The sequence below is a fragment of the Sinohyriopsis cumingii genome, chromosome 4, assembly GCF_028554795.1.
Source record: "Sinohyriopsis cumingii isolate HCF-2022 chromosome 4, ASM2855479v2, whole genome shotgun sequence".
NCBI lineage: Eukaryota > Metazoa > Mollusca > Bivalvia > Unionida > Unionidae > Sinohyriopsis > Sinohyriopsis cumingii.
The window spans coordinates 72,354,582-72,377,444 of NC_142964.1; the positions used below are offsets into that span (position 1 = coordinate 72,354,582).

The 22,863-nt window shown below is 36.8% G+C and overlaps 2 protein-coding genes across 5 annotated transcripts; one reads left to right on the forward strand and one right to left on the reverse strand.

The window, feature by feature from the left end:
* Nucleotides 1-704: 704 nt before the first annotated feature.
* Nucleotides 705-13,947, reverse strand: LOC149801437 (U6 snRNA-associated Sm-like protein LSm6). 4 transcript variants are annotated; one of them, XM_089955567.1, is made up of 4 exons: nucleotides 13,822-13,947; nucleotides 10,741-10,858; nucleotides 8,677-8,790; nucleotides 705-1,290 (listed from the first exon to the last, which is right to left on the reverse strand). In XM_089955567.1, exons 2-4 carry the CDS (start codon nucleotides 10,829-10,831, stop codon nucleotides 1,256-1,258), a joined length of 240 nt encoding a protein of 79 aa, XP_089811693.1. In that variant the 5' UTR covers nucleotides 10,832-10,858; nucleotides 13,822-13,947; the 3' UTR covers nucleotides 705-1,255. The 4 variants fall into 4 exon arrangements, with proteins under 4 accessions (XP_089811693.1, XP_089811694.1, XP_089811695.1 ...); XM_089955568.1 differs by having other exon boundaries at nucleotides 13,801-13,877; XM_089955569.1 differs by lacking the exon at nucleotides 13,822-13,947 and adding an exon at nucleotides 13,611-13,778.
* Nucleotides 13,948-14,379: 432 nt separating this feature from the next.
* LOC149801438 (iron-sulfur cluster co-chaperone protein HscB-like) lies at nucleotides 14,380-21,218 on the forward strand. The gene is made up of 2 exons (XM_089955565.1): nucleotides 14,380-15,061; nucleotides 20,628-21,218. Exons 1-2 carry the CDS (start codon nucleotides 14,606-14,608, stop codon nucleotides 21,000-21,002), a joined length of 831 nt encoding a protein of 276 aa, XP_089811691.1. The 5' UTR covers nucleotides 14,380-14,605; the 3' UTR covers nucleotides 21,003-21,218.
* The last annotated feature ends 1,645 nt before the right edge of the window (nucleotides 21,219-22,863 follow it).

A 22,863-nucleotide genomic window follows, 5' to 3' on the forward strand; every position in this document is an offset into this window, starting at 1 on the left:
CATACGATAATGAAAGAAACGATACTCTCCGGAGTTGCACCTACTACTCGGTTCGTGCCTGGATCTGGCAAATAGTACATCCAAATACTCTGATTCGGTACTCGGTGAAAATTACCTACTCGGTAAGGCCCTACTATAATTAGTGTAGCTAAAATGGTTGCATGGTCTGACAGTCATCTATTCTATCACCTGTTATTGAATAGGGGTAAAACATTCCTTAGTTTAGGTTCCCACTTGGATTTGGTCTGTAAGCTGGAAAAATATAATTGTATCCAGTAATTGTAAACACTATTGAAAATTTTAATGGACTTGAGAATATTGTCTGGAAAATTGGACAGTCAATATAATACAATTAATGACAGTAATTAATTTGCGAATTGTCTGCTTTTATCATTCAAGAGAGTTAAACAAACCTGGTAACAAGCTGATCTCTTCATCAATTTATCCATTTAATAATATTACCCTAGGATGAATTTTTTTACATAAAGTATATAAACAATTTGCTTTGATTATTTCATAATGTCGAGCCCCTGTGTTTTCATTTCAAACAGTTAAATATAAATTTCTGTGTCAAAGAGGCTCAATGCATGTTCATACAGATGGACTGCAAACAATAACAATAAAGAATTTGATCACAAGAATGGTTTTGGCATATATACTGTAAATCATCAATTTCATTAATTCAGCAAAGAACAACAAAAAAATTTTGAACAATTTTTTATTCACTTATTAAATTGATGAATCACTATAAACATTGTGTTGTCATTTTATATATGCATAATTTTACTGAAAGAATAATATGCAAATTATATTTTACAAACCTAAAGCATATTATATTGATGTACATCTGTCCCTTCAGTCACAAAAAGGGTTAATGGTTGTATGTATTCACAATAGCCTATCTTCTGTTGCTGAAAAGTATCGTTTACATGAAAGCTGGTATGGGAAAATGTTAAAAACTTTGTACAAATGTTTTACACAATACATAGTCCAAATGGAAAATTCTCCCTCTGATATCTAAATTATATATATAAACATGTTTCAACTCGATATTTATATGTGGAAAACGTAGAAATAGCACATAAAAGCAACTCATTCTCATAGATGTTGTATTTGTCCTGTAAATCCTCATTTCCCAAGTGGTAAATCATTTTGGTCACTCATGCTTCATACGGTAGGAACTGACTTTCAGACTGCATACAGACTTACTGATATTATGCTTGGTCTTCTCCAACAAGGTTTATTTTTAACTGTATCATATTCTCCTCTTCTGTGTGCTGATATATAATACTGAAATATACAAATACCAGAATGAATATAGGTGTTATTCCACAAGCATGAGATACTGTAGTTCCTCTCTTTAGTAAGCAGGCTGAGATCTGGATGAACTGCCATATATATATATATATATATATATATATATATATATATATATATATATATATACACACACACACATACACACACACACAAATATACATACATATATATATATATATATATATATATATATATATATATATATATATATATATATATATATATATATATATATATACATACATACATATACATACACATACATACATACATACACGCACACACACACACATATATATATATTACAGCTTGCATGAATTTTCTCCATGTGTCATGTTGGGGTAGTCGATCCCCTCTGTTGCTCTAAGATGAACCTCTGTGGCAGAGGGGTAAATGCATACAAATCACCACCCTGACTTAGCAACTCGACAGGCGCATCTTGTGCTTCTCCACCACAAAGGGGGCTGATCAACGGTACCAACTGACATATTAACTGCTAATTCATGAAAGACTGAAACATCAGTGAATTACAAATGGATACCATTTGAAGAATGGTTCATCTCCATGTTGATTATATAGTAGACAATAAAAAAATCATTTCAAGAGTCTTTTATATTCAATACATGTTTTTAGAAAAGGTTGATCAGCTTCTGTATAATATACTTTTGTCCTAGAAATTTGAATCATGATCAGTGGACCGTAGATCACCGACGCTTCTAGGAATTTTTATACTTTTACATTATTCAAGAAGAAATCTCAAACTAACAAGAGGGACACATTTCACTTCCCTTACATATTTATCCTTCTGTAACAAAGGAAAAATAATCCTCTGAGATATGAATCAGGTAATTCCAAATCACAACCACTGTTATTTAAAATAAAGAAAATAACAGACAATACTGGATTTACAATGAAATGCGAACCACATGATTAGACCTCATGTATTTGCAGTACACACTGAACAAAAGCACATGTTCACAAGGCTGAATACACACATATCTGAGCTAAATGGATTCTAATGCAATAGGGCCTACTGCATGAGAATGACAAGATATCAACCATTTAATTTTTGAGGGTGGAAAGACTGTGATCTTCATTCTTACTACATGTTTTTTAAAATAGTAAATTACTCCTCCAAAAATACATACCCAATCACATTAATTTTAGAAATTACTTCTGCTACCTCCAGAATCCAGCCCTTCCATACATTTGAAAAATCTCGCTTTCTTTACTTTGTTTACAAAAGGGAAGTAATTCTTACAGATGACCCCTGCATCCTGCCAGGTGAATCCATATATCTGATATTGCCAGTTTTAACTTAAGTAATGCGTAAGACAGGATACTCACATGTGGGAAGACATTTATAATAATGTGATTGGGAAAGAATTTTCAGAGAAACATAATTTACTTTAAAATTTCCTTTCCCCATCAAATACATTACAGGGTTCCCCCTCATGAATGGACCCCCCCACCCTTGACCAGCAGCCACCCACTCGTTACAGCCAGAATCTCTTGGCACCGATAAGTTTGTGTTCAAAAGTACCCCTCAAGAAAGGCTACCCTGCTAATGCAACCAGCGGCCACCATATTAGTGCACAAATGTAAAATGTACCCCTTATAAGCGGCCACATTTTATTATTAATTTGTCCAGAATATATATTTAATTACAGTGAGGTAAGTAATCCAATTATCTTTCCTGAAGTATGTTTGCGGACACCAGGTTTTCGTTACTGAACTAAGTGTTGGCTAAAGTACATGCACAATTAAGGTTATTATTATATCACAAATGCCGATGTTTGCAGGCAATGGGGTTAGCAGTGTTTTGAAAGAGCACTGGGCTTCATATAGCGGATTTTGTTTTAAACTGACGATTATGACCAGATGTTTTTAATTGTGAAGAACATGACATGGTCAGATGAAAGGCACTCGTGTCGTTGCTTACAATTGACCTGTCATACATGTACTAAATAATAACTATCCTGCTGAATGGAATCCTGTCCTCTCATTGGTTAAAAGAAAATGACGTACTGCATTTATTTATAAATTATTTTCATTTGGCCAATGAGAAGATAGTATTCCATTCAGTGCATTGTTCTTGCATATAAGGCGGGTGCAATCATGGCCATGTAGAGCAGTATCATGGGAAAATGGTCTGGCATTCCTTAAAGGTATGATAGTAAGCCAAACTTTGGATATGCATACAAAGTCAAATGCCTGAGCTAAACATCTGTACCAAATTTATTACGCTATGTGAAATGTAGCTTGCAATAACAGCATTTATTCTTAAATTGGTAGCGCGAGATGGAGAGAAGTATCCTCTCTTGTAGATATTATATAGTACATGTATGACAGGTCAATTGTAAGCAACAATATGAGCCCCTGTGGGTCAGATAGGCTAAAAATAAATTTTGTGGATTAACACACACACAGGAACAATATTAAACAAAACAGGGTACCAGACAAAGACCGAAAAATCGTGACAGTCCATGTATCACTTCCTCTATAATAAGGCATTTCCTTTACAAATGTTTTGTTGGCAAAATTTAATTGCAGTATTGTATGATTAGCCACATATGAATAAATCATTACAAAAATTTAACATGTCATCACGTAAACGAAGAAATAACACTTTAGAAAAATAAAAGTTATTCAACTTGATGACAATGGGGCGAGTTCACATACCAAAAAATGTATGTTGGGAGGACTCAAATAAACAAGAGCATAAAAAATAAGGAGAACATTCTGTAGCAGTGGGAAAATGGAGTAAATGGAAAGAGAATTATTTTAAATATGAAACAGTGTATGTACCAAGACTCAAATAACGTTTCTGAATGGTTTTCTAATGCTCATGCCAACGATACCTCATTCACATTTCATGCCCAAGAATACGAACTATTAATTATATTGCATTGAAATAAATGTTTTTAAGACAAGATCATTTTAATAATTAATGCTTCTTTTAAATGAAGATAATATCTGCTTTAAGTTGTATGTAGCTTTCCTACTATACATACACATCTCACAAATATAGCCCCCCTCTGGAAAGGCCATCTGTCTTATAAGGCCACTTTCCTGGTGCAGAAGGGGTGTCCGTGTATGAGGGGACCACTGTACACAATCATATTAATATTAGGAGGATAGATAAAAGGATGATGAAATGCTGAGCATCCAGCTTCAACCTAAATGCACCCAGTAGGGTCATAAGTACCTTACTTTAAGGGTAAAACTTTCTAATGATACTAAATGCAACTGAACATGTGTATATACATATGCAAGGAACTACCCTGTGGACTACTGTACTTGATATATAACTACAAAAAATGTTTTTTCTTGCACAAATACTGTGAAAGTTTACAGGTCCTACTTGAGGATGTGGTTGTCTCGAGAGTGGTGTGGTCTAGCTACTGTTTAGATAGCAGCCACAGGACCAACTAGAGTCAACTCTGTTTTTTTGTGAGAAAAGGTTGTGTCAATTAAAAGTGGACTGGGCATGTTAACCAACTGATTACATTACAGTAAAACCTGTTATGAGAGACCGCCCCTTCTGCCAACCAAAAGCGGTCTCTCAAGACAGGTGGTCTCTCATAAGAGGTGTGTGAAAATGGACTGGTTTTCAGGGTCAATAGTTAGCACTGTTAAAAAATAAATAATACCCATACTCACTGTACATGTATCATATCCTTTATTCATGAATCTTTTTAAATAATGCATGCATTCCTCTCAAAATATCTTTATATAATAAAGATATACATCTATCAAACAACGAGAATAAAATTTATATTTCAACATCACATTAATATGTACAAAAAATGAACAGTTAGATATGATGTATATATCTTATTTTATACACTTATTCACTGTTTTTTTTTTAAAGAAATCCATTATACTTCTTTGTTGACATGTTTTACTCAGCTATTTGGTCTGAAGATGTATCTCAATTATTGCCTTTTCCTGAATCAACTTTCCACTTACTGGTATGTTTTTACTCCTTGCAACACAAAACCACTCCCATACTCGCTCGTTCGGATCTCCGTAAACTGTCCGTCGTGCCGTGGCATATTTCCTCTGTGCTTGTGCACCTTTCTGCCATTCGTTTCCAATGGACTTCCTGTCTTTGATTACATTTTGAACTTGCGTTTTACCGACGCTTAAGCTGACTGCTATTTTGCGAGTGGTCTCACCTTTTTCATTTCTTTCAATGACATTAATCCTTTCTTCCAGTGTTAAAATTTTTCTTTTTTTCAGCGGAGATTCTGCCGTTGTTATTAGTGTTGACGTTATAAAGACTATATGTTTTGATCAGGTTTTGGGGAATTCTGGAATAAATATATATTATGTACCAATGAATGAAACCAAAAGACATAATTAACTCATCAGGAAACAATACTGTACATTTATTTAAATCAACAGCGTTATAGCTCGATAAACAAATGTTCCGACCATCTGCACCCACGTAAACAGACTGTGGCTTGGTGAAACACTAACAAAAGAAATAAAAAATAATTTTTAAAAAATCCGGAAATGATTCTCACTTACTAGTATTAAAGACAATGAGCTCATTCACCCTCCAGGCATTATGGATTAACTGGAAAGCAAACGACGTACTCAAACCAACACTGAAGCCCTTTCAAACGATTTCTCACTTGGACATAAGGACTACCGGCGTTTTGTGAGTTTTCATACAGATAAAGAAAAAATACAAACCTCTAAATTGACTGCGTATATCCATCATTACTCCCTTTGATGTTACTCTTACTGGCTATTCACATGACTTCGGCACTACAATGGCGGTTAGTGACATGTACTTTAGTCTGGTTTACTGCAGTTTACAAATGACACTGTACGCTGGAGTTGTAAATTTCACAAAACTGGTACTGTAGCAAGACAAATTATTTTTAAATACTTTATTAGAGCAATCTTTGCTATTTATGCCGTCTTTGTTACAAAGGATTAAATGATGGTTAGAGGTGTTTATCCCGATATATGGTTGTTCAACTATAGTGTTATTTAATGTGCACTTTGTTTGCATACTACATTTATCCCGAGCTCTAATGTTTACAAAGGATTAAGTTAAGGTCAGTGGTGTCAATCTGTTTTGATTTTTTGGCGATGCGGTCGTTCATAGCAGTGTCAAAATGCATATTTTGCCAAGAAATGGCGGTCGCTGGTCGCGTTCAGCAGGTGGTCGTTCATAACAGAGCGTTTATATAGTAAAATCGATCCGTGCATTACGATTGTGGTCGGACATGACAGGTGGTCGCTCATAGCAGAGGTCGCTCATGACAGGTTTTACTGTACATCTTTAATTGAGACATTGCATTAACAGGCAAGGCTCATAGAAATACAGGGATGGCGCTGGCATTAATAAAGTTGTCGCCAAATAATTGCCAGCCTCAATATTTTGTTACCAAGTTTAAAACAATGTTACCATTTTCAAAAGACAGTACTACCCGTTTACCTTAATATCCCTTTTACAAGATAATATTGTCAACTTAAGTAGGCATATAGATAAGTGGGGAAGGGCTACACAAATCAAATTATGCATACAAGTGAAATTTGTAAGAGGTGGCCTGACATCCAAGAGTATGATTTACACTGAGAGAAAAGAAACAATTGATATTTTGATTAACTGAAGACAAAACTAATCTGAAATACACGTGTTTTTGACAACTTACAATTGTGTAGAAGAACCCATAATGTATAAAGTACTGTATATGTATATGAAAAATCTATAAATTCTAGTATGGATCACATGTTAGAAAATTTAAATACCATTCACATCACACTAGAAAGAACAAATAATTTGTATGTCAAAAGAGAAAAGAAAATGGTAGTCCTTGTTCAGTCTATTATACTGTCAACAAACAGGTCACTAAATAATTCAATGAGATATTCATTGTTGCCAGTAGAATGTGGCTTCATAGTTGTTTACATGCCACATGTACACAGCCTAGATTGTGGTCAGCTGAAAACAGCTAACATGTTGACCAGCTACCAAGGGAACGAGGCTGTTAATAGAGATGTAAAAATTTGACAAAATTTCTACCAGGTACCTGTCAATCATAACTATTGGTTATCCTGATACCCTATCTAAGGGAAATTGTATTAAAGGTGAACCTAAACTTTGTTGTAAGTTCACATGTGCCAACCGCAAAGAGTGGTAGAAGCATAATTTATTACTAATATAAGTGGAAGAAAAGCATAATCTGAACATAGGAAGAGCAATCTATATATTACATGCAAAAAGTTATGGAACAGAAGGAGTCTGGCACCCACTTGAGGGTTGCCAGGGGGCAGTAGAGTCAATATCCTTGTTTGGAGTTGGAAGACCTAAAGGAGTAGAAACAGTTTTCTATTTTGACCTCCCAGCCTATATGACAAAACATGTCCAATATCTTTGAACAGGTGCCCTTAGCAGTAATCGGAGAAACTTTTTCGCCTTAAACAGCAAAGAAAAAAATACATACTTGTGGGACAGAATCACTCAAAGGACAATGTTTTGATATTGCGCCAGTCCCTAAAAATGCACCACTTCCCTTCATAGGCCTTTAACGTGGAGAGCCTTACAGCTCATGCAATTCTTTCCACAACTGAAGGATTAAATTGTTTTTGATGCAAGGATGTCCTGAGAAGAGCCATGTATGAAGGAGGTGTTCCAGGCAAGGATGGAACACATAGGTCCAAGGCTGCTTGACAAGATTTGACCTGGTTGGAATCTTCCTGGGTAGACATATTGCTAGATCTTCCAATACAAATACACTGGAAGTGAATTTTTAAGTACTAGGGGGCACTGGTATAACTAAGAATTGCTCAAAATGGGGACATCATTATTTCATTTTGTTTGTTAATTTGTCTAACTTGATTTTTCACCATGCAGGAAAACAATATTGATTACATGCATGTGCAAACCAATTATCTGGATTTATTGCTTCATTCACAACAATTTTTTTTATTTCTGTTCTTTATATTATCAGGATGCAAGGTTTAGTAAATCCTTACAGTGGAACTTAAAACGACATGATCATTACACACTGATATGATTGATAAGACATCATTTGTTACCTATGAGTATTCAAGCACTTTCAGAAACAAAGTTGAAACAATATTTTACCTAAATCATTGAAGTGAGAAATGTGGATTACAGTGACCTATTTTGTGATGTGGTTGCAGTACTCATATAGATGCACACTTTATTTATTTTCATGATTCCAGGCAAAACACAGTATGCATACTAGCTACCAAAAAAATAAACTCAACACAAAAAAACATACAACTAAGACGGGAAAAGCTAAAACTAGATACCAGGAAGGGAACTCCAAGCCCATCTTTGTTCTATTTTTGATTGAAATCACTTACCATTATTTCCTCTAATAAATGCATCTCCATATTTGTTCTTCAATTGTCCATTCACATACTCCTCAGTCTGTTCCAGTGCTATGTTCATGTAGCCATCCAAAGTGGCAAGTACACCTGTCAATACATTAGTAATAATTTGTAAAAAAAAATTAAAAAAGAACACTATAGGGATCATTAGGCAAACAGTTCTTAAAAAGTCAACATTGTTCTTGTGAAAATTCTCCCTAATAAATAAAAACCTGGTTCTTACACATTGTTTTGGGGCCGAAAACTCACAGCACCTCTAAAGTATGAGTGACGAGCAGAAAGTGGTGGAGCATGCTGAGTGTCATGTTCAAGGTTTTGTTGTTCTGAGATAAACTAATTATGCATTTTCAAAACAAGTGGTACAAGAGGACCTGATATCACTCACCTAGAAGGGATGGTCCTGGCTTTTAAAATGTTGATGCCGAAAAAATTGCTACCTCAATATTTTGTCACCAATTTGCAAAAAATTGCACCAGAACAAGTAGTGAACATTTTTCCAAGTCTATTAATGTAATAGGCAATGAAAATTTAAAAAGATGGGATAGTTATTACTTTACTGACAACAAGTAATACAGCCATAATGTTACCAAAAAAATCATTACATGAATGTTTTGCACTACTTCCATGGTCTTTGCATCCTGCATCATAGTTAGTGCATAGGTCTAACTGTTGTCACCTGAAATAAATGCATTATCAAATCTAAAATATCTACTTTCCTGACATCTACAGTCTATCTCTCTCTCTTGTTTTTTCAATCACTCACCTAGCTTACACAACCTAACAAATTACCATTTCAAACTTAGGTAGTATTGTAACAACACAACCAAACTTAAAGTTTACATCATGTTGATTTTACCTATTTTAATATAGTTTATCCAGAGATAAAGGTATAATTACAATTGTCCATAATCCAACTCATCCAAGATCATTACAAGAAAAGTTTACAAATCAAGCTTTAATTTGTGATCTCAGCCAATTAGATTCAAGATAGCCTCATTAGTAGTTCAAGCTCATTATCAATCTTGATATCAGTATATATTCGAAGTAATCGACATCAGATCAGAAATATGACCCGAGTGGTAAATAGCTCAGCCAATCAAAAGCAAGATCACCTATTAATATGCATAGATCTCACTCATATTTGAAAACTTATGCCATATTGATGACATAAACCTATATTCCAAGTTTCATCAAAATCAGATCCAAAACATGGCCTCTAGAGAGATAACAAGCAAAATGTTGACAGACTGACACTGGGTAAATGGACATAAAATAAGCTCATTAGACCTTATGGATGACGGAGTTAAAGTTGATTATCTAACTTCATAACCTTGTTATTAACAAGGAGGAGGTTGATGGCCAAGCCAAATGTTAGCAGGACAACTGCTGTAAAACAAACTAACACAAAGCTCATAAAGATGCTTTTTAAAGATGGTTTTTAACTTCACTTTAAACACATTATAGCTATGTCGTGAGGTTGCAATATGATTTAAATGCCTTTCCCAAGCATAAACAAAGGCAGCTGACAAGTAAGTAAGTAATGAACTTGCAATCCTTGGTCTACAAGTCCAACACTCTACGAATGAGAGACTATTATTCCTCATGAAGACAGAGTGGTCAGCTATTCAAGATGCATGCACTTAGTCTTTAACAATGCTTCATTACATAGTTTTCAATCAATATTTTGGTGACTTTTGTTCAAGATGATTGCTCTTTCAAGACTAATTCATTATAACATTGAAGTGAATCTGACTACTGGCACATCTCATTACCCTCGGTAGTTATTTAGCCGTTGATATTACTACAAAGTAAATTATCCGAAGTGTTATCTTGTACCGTCTTCTATCATACTGCCAAAAAATAAAAATTCCCAACTGACTGAAAATCTCTTAACCCCAAGAAGACTGATTTTCCTGTCTTTTCTCTTGGGTCTGGATAGCAGTCTTACCGTGTAGTAAACCGATTCTGCTGTTAGACATGAAATAAAAGCTGGTGGGATGATAATGAAATTTTCTATAAAATGTTGTCGTAACTGACCTCTATAGTCCACACCAGAGTTGAGTTTTACCACCACAGGTCTGCCAATGATCTGCTTCAAGAACTCACTGGGAGTCTGTTTTCGGCTCATGGTCACTTGGTTCTATTTTGTTATTTCCTGCAAAGGTAGTTAAACATGTGATCAAATGAATCAGCATGAAGAACCCATTGTTTTCATTTCAAAATTGTATATATTACTGGTTGCCATCTTACTATCTGAAAATCATTACTTACTATTAGGCACTGATTCACATTTTTTATCATGGGAAATTTATATTCCGATGTTAGAAACTTGTCCAATGTTTCTTAAAACTGAGTTTCTAATTTGATACAATGATTTTGTATTATAAGACATTTTTTTACACAACATGCCACAGACTCACCTAGACTCTGTGTACAGTACATTACCCTTGAATAGGAAAGTTTGTGAAATTCAGAAAGTACTGTGTGCAAATAGGGTAATATATATATATATATATATATATATATATATATATATATATATATATATATATGAATGACAGAAGTTATTGAAAAATTTTGTTTACTTCAATATCTGGGTCAGATGCTGTAATATACTGGGCAGTAGAGAAATTGGCTGGGCAACTGCCTTTTTAAGGCTGGTGGTTGGGGGACAAGCATGGATTTTCAAACTTTTTGTCAAGTACACAAAAAGCATGGTATTCTACTGTGAAAATTTCCTCTGCAGTCAATAGATTTTTACATTTTAAGCAAAGTCTAAAAGTAAAGTTCACTACAAAGGTGACTTGGGGGTGGGGGTGGTGCTGAAGGTTACTACTGATAATGTTCGATACCTAGTTCAAGGTGTGAACAACCATAAAATCAGCAAAGATTTATCACTGTACAATTTCCTTATCTTAGAGAAGTTAAGCTTTTTTATTTTGTCTCAAACTGGATTTTTCCAACATAATTTTTAGTAATGAGTTGAAAGTTACAAGGTACATTAATCCTACGTTGTAAGTTCTCGACTCTAATATTTATGTTCTGGGCATAAAGGTCTTACTGCTTAAATAACGGCACTGTGTAGTGTGTTTTGATGTCTACTGGTATAGTAACAAAAGTCAAATTTTCAGGACTATCCCACATACTTGGCAGCCCATAATGACACTTTTCTACAAATTAAAGTTATAATGCTTTAGTCAGACTTTACTTACCCTGATGTATTTTTTCTAATAAATTCAAAATTTTCACACAAGCAAATGGGCCTCTTTACAAGTTTCATTGGCCTACATTTCAGATGGCAGGAAAGCAATGGAAGCTGGGAATGCCAAAATTGGGTACAGCTGAATTATATTTCTTTAACAAAATGAAAAAATATATTAATATTGAAGAAAGTGTTTAGATAGCTTTGTTTTGTTCAAGATTCTTATCAGTCTTTTAACCAATTTCGGTATTCCCCGCTTCCATCACATTCCAGCCAACTGAAATGTAGGCCAAACATAACCTGAAAACAGGTCCATTTGATTGTGTGGAAATTTGAAGGAAAAAGACACCAGAGTAAGAAAAATCTGACTAAAACATAGCTTTAACTGGTAGAAAAGTGCCGATATAGGCTGCCAAGTGTGCGAGATATTCATGAAAATCTGACTTGACTTTCCAATGTTATCGACATTGAAACACAGTGCTGTGATTTGGACAGTAAGACCTTGACGTCCAAAACAAAAATATCAGGGTCAAGGGTTTACAATGTAGGACTAATATACAGCGTAACCTTCAACTCATCACTAGAAATTATGTTGGAAAAATCCAGTTTTGTTGCTCATGGCATCACGAAACACTACAATGAAAATATTTTGCATAGATTGTGGTCGTCTTTAAAACTGCATCTTTTAAAATCCAAACCCTTCAGTGGGGATTGGGTAGTCCTACAATGTAAGACATGGTATTAGTCCTACATGTAAGACATCGACGCTGATATTTATGTTGCGGTTGTCACGGTCTTACAGCCTAACTAACGGCGCTGTGTAGCGTGTTTTGATGTCGACTAACATCGTTAAGAAAGTCAAATTTTCAGGAATATTTCACACAACTGACAAGTAAAATAATGACGCTTTTCTACAAAGTTATAATGTTTTAGTCAGACTTTACTTACTCTGATTCCTTTTCTCTAATAAATTCAAATTCTCACAAAAGAAATGAACCTGTTTTCAAGTTTCGTTGGCCTACATTTCAGTTGGCTGGAAAGCCGAGAATGCAGAAATCAGGTTAAGTTGAAATATTATTCTTTAACAAAACGAATAAAAATATATTATGCATATTGGAACTTCAAGCAACGTTTCGTTTGGTTCAAGAAACATATCCCCAACATAAACCTACTTGAACTTACTTCGGCATACCTCGAATACCGTCGCATTGCAACAATTACGCCAGGATAAAAACAGCACAGTAAGTATATTAATTACACATAAATTAGTAGAAGAGTGTCCGATGTCGACGACATAGGAACACGCTATACAAGGCCGTTATTTGGATAGTAAGACATAGCACTAAAACAAAAACATGTGCTATGTCTTAGATTGTAGGACTAGACATAATATCAGCGTCGTCTTACATGTAGGAATAGGGATTGGGTAGTCCTACAATGTAATAGCACATGTTGGTTTTGTTTTAGTGCAAACGCCCAAAACATAAATATCAGCGTCATGGTCTAAGACTAAGGATTGGGGAGATGGACGAAGGCCTTTTTACACAATCTTCGAAATTAGGTAAGGTCGCGAGATTTGAACATTTTCTAAATATGCTTTTGTACAGCTAAAATATACAGTTGTAAACTAGGACTAATGTACATTCCACAATGTTTGCAGTACAAACGAATGATTGCACTATAGCTTATGGCAGTGCTGTCCAACCTTTTTGACACCATAGGCCACTGAAAAATGTTTTTCTTGAAGCCGAGGGCCGCAGCTTAAAAATAAAAAGCAACAACTATATAGCTGCTCGAGCTCTGGCGGGCCATTTAAAATCAGCTGGCCGCGGGATGGACAGCACTGGTTTACGGCGTGAATCTGATAAGTGCTAACGCCGTTCTCTTTCACGTACCTCGCACACTATGCTACAAACCTCTTTAAGCTCCGGTGTTCTTTGAAACCCGATCACTTCTCTTTAGGCATCATGGGATTGAGAACTATATGCAAAATATAATTAACTCCAAAATTGAAGATGAGCAACGTGCAAAACTGTGTTCTACAGAAATTGAAAACGTGACAAAACAAATGTTCTAAAAACAGTTAATTTTATGTTATATAAAAGGACACGGTAGCACATCTTTTTGTTTACGAAGAAATGAAATAAGCTTAAATAACAATCAACAAATATGAAGCTAAGTGTTTGGAACTATTTTGTTCATCTTAACATACCGACGTGACCTAAGGGTTGTCCGGCGCAGGGATACAATCTTAAATTGGATAGTAAATCGCCGGATTCTAGAGTCGATTATTTAGCAGCTATGACGCAGAGTGATTATGTTGTAGACATGTTTTTAATAACGTTTTTGTCTCGTCTGCTATCCCTAATTTGATTATTAAATCAAATATTTGGGTTACGGCGTTCATAAATATCAAGCACCAAAAAAACAACCCAAACAAACCTTTACATGACAATCACAGGCACTTGATTCCGGGGTAAACTAATGTGTACATTCACCAATAACATTTGGTGTTATTGGTGAGTGTACATCAAGTGCATGTGATGACAATAAATAAAAAGCTTTGTTTACAAGAAAACAAAAACAAAATGCGTTTAAACGACAATGAACTAAAAGCTTTATTATAGCTACGTCACGTTAGAACAATTAACACCAAGGATATTTTACACGATTTGACACACAGTCTAAGAAGAAATCAAGATGGCAGCGCCCATGAAGGTTGTTACATTAACTCTTGCTCCAAGATTAATTACATACAGATTTCAGACTTTTACATATTTGTCACGAAACAGACATCGTCTTTCGGTTGCAGGAACAAATTATAACATTAAATGTGATGTGAATGGAATGGTTTCGGGAAGTGACGCTAGATTCAAGCCTAATAAGTGTCAATTCACTGCACGAATTCAGCTTATAAGGTGCCACTCGGGACTCCTCAAGGAGAGAAAGTGTTGGAAGTGCGGTTCTGAAACTAATGATGTGTCTGAACTTTTCTTCTGCAATTGTGGGGTCATCCAGTCAATTCCTTCAGATATATCCTACTTTCAGGCCTTAGGATTTACGCCAGACTTCAACCTAGATACAGAGGCTCTTTCGAAGTCATATAAAGAGCTTCAGAGAAACATTCATCCTGATAAATACAGCCAGCGAAGTGAGGTATTATAAGCAGACGTAAAATTTGAGTTTAAAGTGACCAACCCCAATTGATGTTTCCCTTATGTTTAGTACAGGGTTTGGACCCTGATTAAGGCACTTGAAGCAGAGTCCAACATTCTGATTGACCCAACCCTTGCATTTTGTTAGCATTCATTATGAAGAATGTACTAAACACAGGTAGTGATGTCATAAACTGTAAAGAAATTGTTAAAATGTTTGGAACTAACATTGCCTAACGACTGCAATTTGATTAACATGAAAAAATCTCATTAGGAAAGCTTCAAGGCAGTTGTCTATTTTGAACATATTGGTCAGAAGCTAACTAGCTTTAACAAACTAACAATCTTACATACATTTATTCCTCTAACTTCAATTTCTTTCCCTTAACCTGGCATTTCTGCACTGGCATGAATACTACTAAACTTGAAAAAGATGAGCTACCATAACTTGCCAGCCCAAAAGGTGTGTAGACATCTTATAGCTCTAGAGTCTTTCTAGATTCTGTATAAATGTGCTTCCAAATATTTGGATGATTAATATGTTTTAAACACAATATAATTTTAGATATTCAAATGTTTTATATGTCCCAAGAATTAAAACCACAACATTTGGCAAAATATTCTTTAAATATGTAGCTGCAGTTTTATGGAATGTGCTACCAAATCATTTCAGAGGGCATTCAGATTTTAACCCCTTGAGATCTTTAATTCTATCCTGGAATTGTAAAGACTGTAAATGTATGGTATGTAAATAATATCCTTCCCAACAGGTGATGTTTTTGTCAGCATTTTTTGCTTATCTGTCCTTATGTACTATCAAGTGCTATTGTAATGCCAGAAAAAAGCTCATTTGAGCTTATGTTGAATTATTGTTTTAAATCATGTAGACGTTAGATAAATCTTATCTTGAAATGATTGTTTTGGCCCAGCCCCATTCTTCTCCAGGTTTGGGCCCAAACTCTCTGGCCTAAAAGTGTTGTCCTGCACCAGCCGGCCCAGCTTCCTCACCAGCTATTATGTGTATGGAGTGTTTTTCTATGGGAGATGTGAAAATGTTTGTTGTACCAAAATATAATGAAACATATTTTTAAAACAAGCATAATTAATGAATGAAAGAACAGGTCAGCTTCACAGTAATAATCCCACGCCTTTTTTCCCAGTCAAAAGCATATCTGCATATGAAGTACAAGGCATGAATATTTCAATTGTCAGAATAGTGTTCAAGTGTGATTCATTTTTGAGGGTGAGTCGGGAAGTGATCACCTATCAGAAAAGTGGAGCAAAAATGCATTTCATAACACCAACTTGATGGATTTTTGTTTTGTGAAGCACAGTGAAAAGGGTTGGGCTTTTAATTTTTTGCGCATATTACAAACAACACATCAACATATTAAGTCATTCTTTAGTGTATGACGTTCATCAAAATAGGAGCACCAGATGTATGTGACATATTTCATTGAGCATTCTGATTAGTTTCTTTATTATTATTTGTCATCTTGATCATGTTAAAATACTTGTTGCGTATATTTGGCTTGAGTTTTTGACCTTTTCTTTTTTGTGAAAACAACTGTTAAATAGCTAATTTTTGTCAAGATTATATTTGAAGATGCTGAAGAGTGTGGGGGCAAGGACTCAGCCCTGTTTCACTCCACTGCAGATGTAAAAGGGGTCGGATGTTGAGCCATCGTACTGCACTGTGCCTTTCATGTCATCGTGGAAGGACTGGATCATGCTTAGCAGCTTTTGGAAGGCATCCAATTTTCGCCAGGATTGTGAAGAGTCTGTCTCTGCTGACCAGATCGAACGCCTTGGTGAGGTCTATAAAGGCCAAGAAGAGGGGTCTGTGTTGTTCTCTGCATTTTTCCTGCAGTTGCCTGACAGAGAAGATCATGTCACTTGTGGACCACTCTGTACAGAACCCGCACTGCGACTCTGGATACACTCTGTCAGCAAGCGCCTGCAGTCTGTTCAGGATGACATGTGTGCAAATTTTACCCACGACGCTGAGAATTTATATGCCACTGTAGTTGTTGCATTCGCTTCTGTCACCCTTGCTCTCGTACAGGGTTATGATGTTGGCGTCTCTCATGTCCTGAGGCAATGTACCCTCATCCCAGCACTGGCAGAGGAGGTCATGCAGGTGTGTGAGCAGCACGCTACAGCTGCACTTCATGACTTCTGCTGGTATGCCATCCTTCCCTGGGGCTTTACCTAAGGACAATTTCTCTAAGGCCTTCTTTAGTTCGGCTACAGTAGGTTTCTCGTCCAGTTTGGCCTTGAGAGGGAGGTTTTCAATGGCTTTGAGGGCACCATTGGTCACGTGGTTCTCTCAGGAGTACAGTTCAGAGTAGTATTCCACCCAACACTCCATCTGCTTGCCCTTGTGGATGGTATCGCCTGTGGCAGACTTCAGTGGTGTTGTCACTTTCTTGGTGGGACCCATTGCTTTCTTTATGCCATCATACATGCCTCTGATGTTTCCGTTATCTGCTGCTGACTGGATGCTCTGACAGAGCTGAAGCCAGTATTCACTGGCACACTGCCGTGCTAATCTCTGCACTTTGCTTCTGGTAGACCTGTATGTCTGTAGTGTCTTCTGGCAGGGGGATCGCTTGTATTGCAGGTGAGCACTGCGACTCTCTTCTGTGGCTGGCATGAGTATGGTGGAGTTAGCCTCAAACCAGTCATTGTTCTTTGATTGCTTCTTACCAAAGATCCATGTGGCTGTGCTGTACACAGTCTCTCTGATGTGATCCCATCTTTCTTTGGCACTGCCGTTGGGGGGTTCTGAATCAAACGTCTTGGAAAGAGCATAGGTGAATTCCTCAGCCTTGTCTGGATATGACATTTTGCTCACATCAATGTGTGGTTTACCCTCTTGTCTAGAGTGGTGGATCTTCTTCGGCTGAAGCTTCATTTTGCAGCACACCAGCGAGTGGTCGGTGTCGCAGTCAGCACTGTAGAAGGTACAGGTAAGAAGCACACCCTTCATGGCTGACCGTCTTGTAATGATCAAGTTCAGTTGGTGCCAGTGTTTAGACCGGAAATGCCTCCAAGACACTTTATAATGTGGCTTTGTCTGAAAGATTGAATAGGTGATGCTGAGGTTGTGGTATGAGCACATCTCTAGAAGGCGCTGCCCATTCTCATTTATCTTCCCAATGCCAAACTTGCCAAGACAGGAGGGCCAAGAGTCATAGTCGGCACCCACCCTAGCATTGAAGTCGCCCAGCAAAATCAAGTTCTCTTCCTTGGGAATTTTGTCGATGAGCGAGTTTATCTCACCGTAAAACTCATCCTTGGTATCTGTGGAGGCGCTTAATGTGGGAGCGTAAACGCTGATCAGGTTGACAGGCTTGTTTCTGGTGTGGAGGCGGAGGGATAGCAGTCTTCCATTTCCTTGTTGGCAGGGTTCTGTCATCCCAGTAGAGTGTTCCTGACAGCAAATCTGACACCAAACTCTCTGGCTTCGTTGGTGCTCTTTCCTTGCCAGAAGAATGTGTAGTTCTTTTCTCTAAGGGACCTGGAATCTGGTAGTCGTGTCTCCTGTAGCGAGGCAATGTCGACCTGGAGTCTTGCAAGTTCATCGTTGATGACTGAAGTCTTTCGAACATTGCTGATTGTCTGGAGATCATCTGAAAGCCCAGTCAGCGTGGTCCGGACATTCCAGGTACCTAGCTTGAGGATTTGAGGTTTCCTTATTGGTTTTCTTTTGTTATTTCTTGGTGCAGTAGTTGCAGTCCGCTTGTCAGGTACTCACGTACCTTAAGCCTTACGCACCCAGCAAGGCAGGCAAACTGGCGGGATGGCACCTTATTGGCTGGGGGCTGCCCAGCTTGAGGTGAGCGTTAGCTGTCCAGTGAAACCTGTTGGTCTCTCCCACCATCAGAAGCAATCCCTGGCGTCTGGCTCTACGCCAATCGAGCGGTGACTTATAACCGGTAAACTGCTTCTTCCCGTGTTGTGGCGATGCTGTGGAGCAAAGCTGGAGTGTACTCTCCAGGGCGCAAGCCTGGGCAGGGTGATATGGAGAATAAGCTGTTGCCCATGCAGCTGATGCCCCCTCTCCACACAGCTGATGAATCCAAGGGAAAGGGCAAGCCAATACGTCATGGCATCAGCTGCGTCGCAGGAGTTGCCAAGATGACACTGAAAGCAATGCCAAGTTGCCTTACGGACTCTGTCTCCGAATTTTCTGTTGGGGTTTACTCCCTTAGCCATTCCCATGAGAGGGTATAGTCGCAAAGCAGCGAAGGTTTGAAATTGGAGTTTACCTTCTCCTAGATGGGCGACCACCCAAGGTTAACGAGCCCCATCTGCCCAAAGCCTCTGGGTTTGAGATGCCAGAAACTTGCCTGTCATCCCTTCTCCAGTCAATTTAAACAGGTTCTGCCACTCGTGAAGGCCTTGAGCTGGATTTGGTTGTCAGAGGCTCGATCAGACGCAAGCCATTGGGAGATTTCCAAGGGAAGTGGGTGCTTATCTCCCACATCCGCCCCCGGCGATGACAACCCTTGGAACCCAGGACTACACAAACCCTGTCATTATAAATAGGAGTACAAAGTCTTAGATATAGGACCATGCAAACCCTGTCATTATAAATAGGAGTACAGAGTCTTAGATATATGTTTATACAAACCATGTCATTATAAATAGGAGTACAAAGTCTTAGATATAGGACCATACAAACCCTGTCATTATAAATAGGAGTACAAAGTCTTAAATATAGGACCATACAAACCCCGTCATTATAAATAGGAGTACAAAGTCTTAGTTATAGGACTACACAAACCCTGTCTTTATAAATAGGAGTACAAAGTCTTAGTTACAGGAATACACACTCACTGTCAGTATAAATAACATTACAGAGTTTTAGCTATAGGACTACACACTCACTATCAGTATAAATAGCAGTACAAAGTTTTAGTTATAGGACTACACACCATCAGTTAAAAAGCAGTACAATGTTTTAGTTATAGGACTACACACTCACCGTCAGTTAAATAGCATTACAAAGTTTTAGTTATAGGACTACACACTCACTGTCAGTATAAGTAGCAGTACAAAGTTTTAGTTATAGGACTACACACTCACTGTCAGTATAAATAGCAGTACAAAGTTTTAGTTATAGGACTACACACTCACTGTCAGTTAAATAGCAGTACAATGTTTTAGTTATAGGACTACACACTCACCGTCAGTTAAAAAGCAGTACAAAGTTTTAGTTATAGGACTACACACTCACTGTCAGTATAAATAGCAGTACAAAGTTTTAGTTATAGGACTACACACTCACTGTCAGTATAAATAGCAGTACAAAGTTTTAGTTGTAGGACTGTACACTCACCGTCAGTATAAAAAGCATTACAAAGTTTTAGTTATAGGACTACACACTCACCGTCGGTATAAATAGCATAACAAAGTTTTAGTTACAGGACTGCATGTCAGTAGTTAGTGATAGGAATCTGTATGAAACTTGCTGAATAACATGGCTCTTGCTGCAAGCAGTCTGTGTTGTACATGTTATGTATAATGATCACTCATATATGATTCTCTGTTTTCTTTAGGAACTTGAGCTGGCAGCTGAGCAGTCATCTTTCATCAACAAGGCCTATTTTACATTACTCAAACCTTTCTCAAGGGGTCTATACCTGCTAGAAATTTCGGGGGAGAAAATTGATGAAGAGACTGTACATGTTGACCAGGAATTTCTACTTCGCATAATGGAAATAAATGAAAAATTAAGTGAAGCTACAGATACAAAGCAGGTTGACAAGATAGAAGAAGAGAATAATGTGGAGCTGAAAAAATGTGTGGCAGAATTGAATGAGAGTTTTAACAAAGGAGACATTCAGCAGGCAAAAGCAACTTTGATAAGACTAAAGTATTTTGAAAATATTGACGATAAAGTGAAAGCCTTTTACAGAAGGTCTATGGGTTAGACTCCATTTGCACAAATAAAAATGTGTATATTTTTGGTGCATGATATAATAAACGTTGAGACCTGTTCGGAACATGGCCTTTCTTTAAATAATAATGTAACAAGTTTTGTTTACAAAATATGTGGTATATTTTTGACAGTCATATGAGTACCAGCATGTAGAACGTACATGGTATATACAAGACTAGTATTAAAATAAGTAAACTGATAATGATAAGATCCTAGTCACTTATTATTTTGTACCAGAGAACATCTTTCTAGTATTACACATCACTTTTTCACTGCTCATATTAAATTGATGGATAATGAAACCCATGATATAATTATTGTTTGCAGGAATCATTTGTCTTATATATATATATATATATATATATATATATATATATATATATATATATATATATACACACACACCACTCCCTGGATAACTCATGCACATCGGGGTCCAGAAACATCGACCGCACTATAAGTGAGGCACGAGTTATCGAGGGACCTATAAAATAAGCCCAAAACCAATAAAGTGATTGACGACATAACGGAGAAATAAGGGGGGGGGGGTTTAGGCAGATTATACTGTTGAATACTCACTTTATAATCGTTCTGAGATTAAATGTTAATACATATCTCTTCATAACGGTGTACTTTATTATTTCCTCATAGGACAACATTAATTTCAGGACAATTTACAGTATATTGAGATGATCATCGAAAACATTATTCCACGTGGTTTTCGTTTGCTTAACATGTGTACCACTTCACACATTGTGTACTACGTCACTAATTTTTATGTTGAATTGGATACATTCTAGTTTTATTGTTTGATCCAAATTAGACATTTTTTTATATACAAAAGATCGACTCTTTTCGAGAAACAGTGTCGATCGAACGATAGATAGATACATATTTTTTAATGTGATAGAAGTAAAATGGAAAACAAAAAAAAACAAGGGTTAATCAGTACAGACGTATTTAATTGGTCTACAAATTTAAAACAACGTAAATTAGAACAAGTTAATACTTGCAGTTGGTGCCACGCTTGACAAATATCAATTCACTTTTTTGAAAAAATCAGTTATTTTTTGTGTGTTTGTGTTACTCCTTGGTTTCTCTGCCGCCGAGCAAAATCCCTCAGATTTCTCAACTGCATGAGCTTTACATAGTCAACATTTTGGGTCTCCAGCCACCTTATGGCAATATCAAAATATTGGATTGCTTCCTGTGCAGAGGGGTGGGGGGGTGCAACATCTGCGTCTGCATCACTTTCAACACTTGTGTTACTCCAGTTAGAATCGTCTTCTGCTGCAAATTTGTTCGCTATAGAAATAATTATAGTTTCATCTGACATGTATTCGGCTGTGGGGCAATCATTGTCAGCACAAATCCACTCCTCCATATCATCAAGAGAAACGCCCATCTCAGGACCATGAGTCTGTACGAATTTCTCCCAAACAGCCTCGGCATTAATGACATCAGTTTCACTGAAACATTCAAAGTCACTATCATCATCGTTGTCTCTGTTACTGTTTTGCTTTACGTCAAAGGCAGCTCCAAGACCCTTAATCCAGCATCCAGTCTGTAATCAATTTTTTTTTTTTTTAATGCAACAAACACTTCCCCAAGTTACTGATCAAAACAAAGCTGGTATGTAATTAGGTTCTCACAGAAGTACTCACAGGTTTCGATGTGACGGTCGATTGACTCTTTTCATGTTTTCAATGAACAGAATATGTTGTGATTATAATGTTTACACTGAAACGGAATTAAAAGATTAGAACGTGACTTTCACATAGGAAGATGTTTAATTGGTGTTTGTTTCATTCTCTGTTGCCACCTGTTAGCATTTACCAGAAGTTTTCATTGAT

What these genes read in the sequence shown, in the direction of transcription:
- LOC149801437 (XM_089955567.1), bottom strand. Translation starts at nt 10,831, where the DNA reads ATGAGCCGAAAACAGACTCCCAGTGAGTTCTTGAAGCAGATCATTGGC. An exon ending in CTCTGGTGTGGACTATAGAG is followed by an intron (nt 8,791 to 10,740) that starts GTCAGTTACGAC and finishes ATGTATTGACAG; the next exon opens with GTGTACTTGCCACTTTGGAT. An exon ending in ATTTATTAGAGGAAATAATG is followed by an intron (nt 1,291 to 8,676) that starts GTAAGTGATTTC and finishes TGTATATTTCAG; the next exon opens with TATTATATATCAGCACACAG.
- LOC149801438 (XM_089955565.1), top strand. Translation starts at nt 14,606, where the DNA reads ATGGCAGCGCCCATGAAGGTTGTTACATTAACTCTTGCTCCAAGATTA. An exon ending in AATACAGCCAGCGAAGTGAG is followed by an intron (nt 15,062 to 20,627) that starts GTATTATAAGCA and finishes TGTTTTCTTTAG; the next exon opens with GAACTTGAGCTGGCAGCTGA.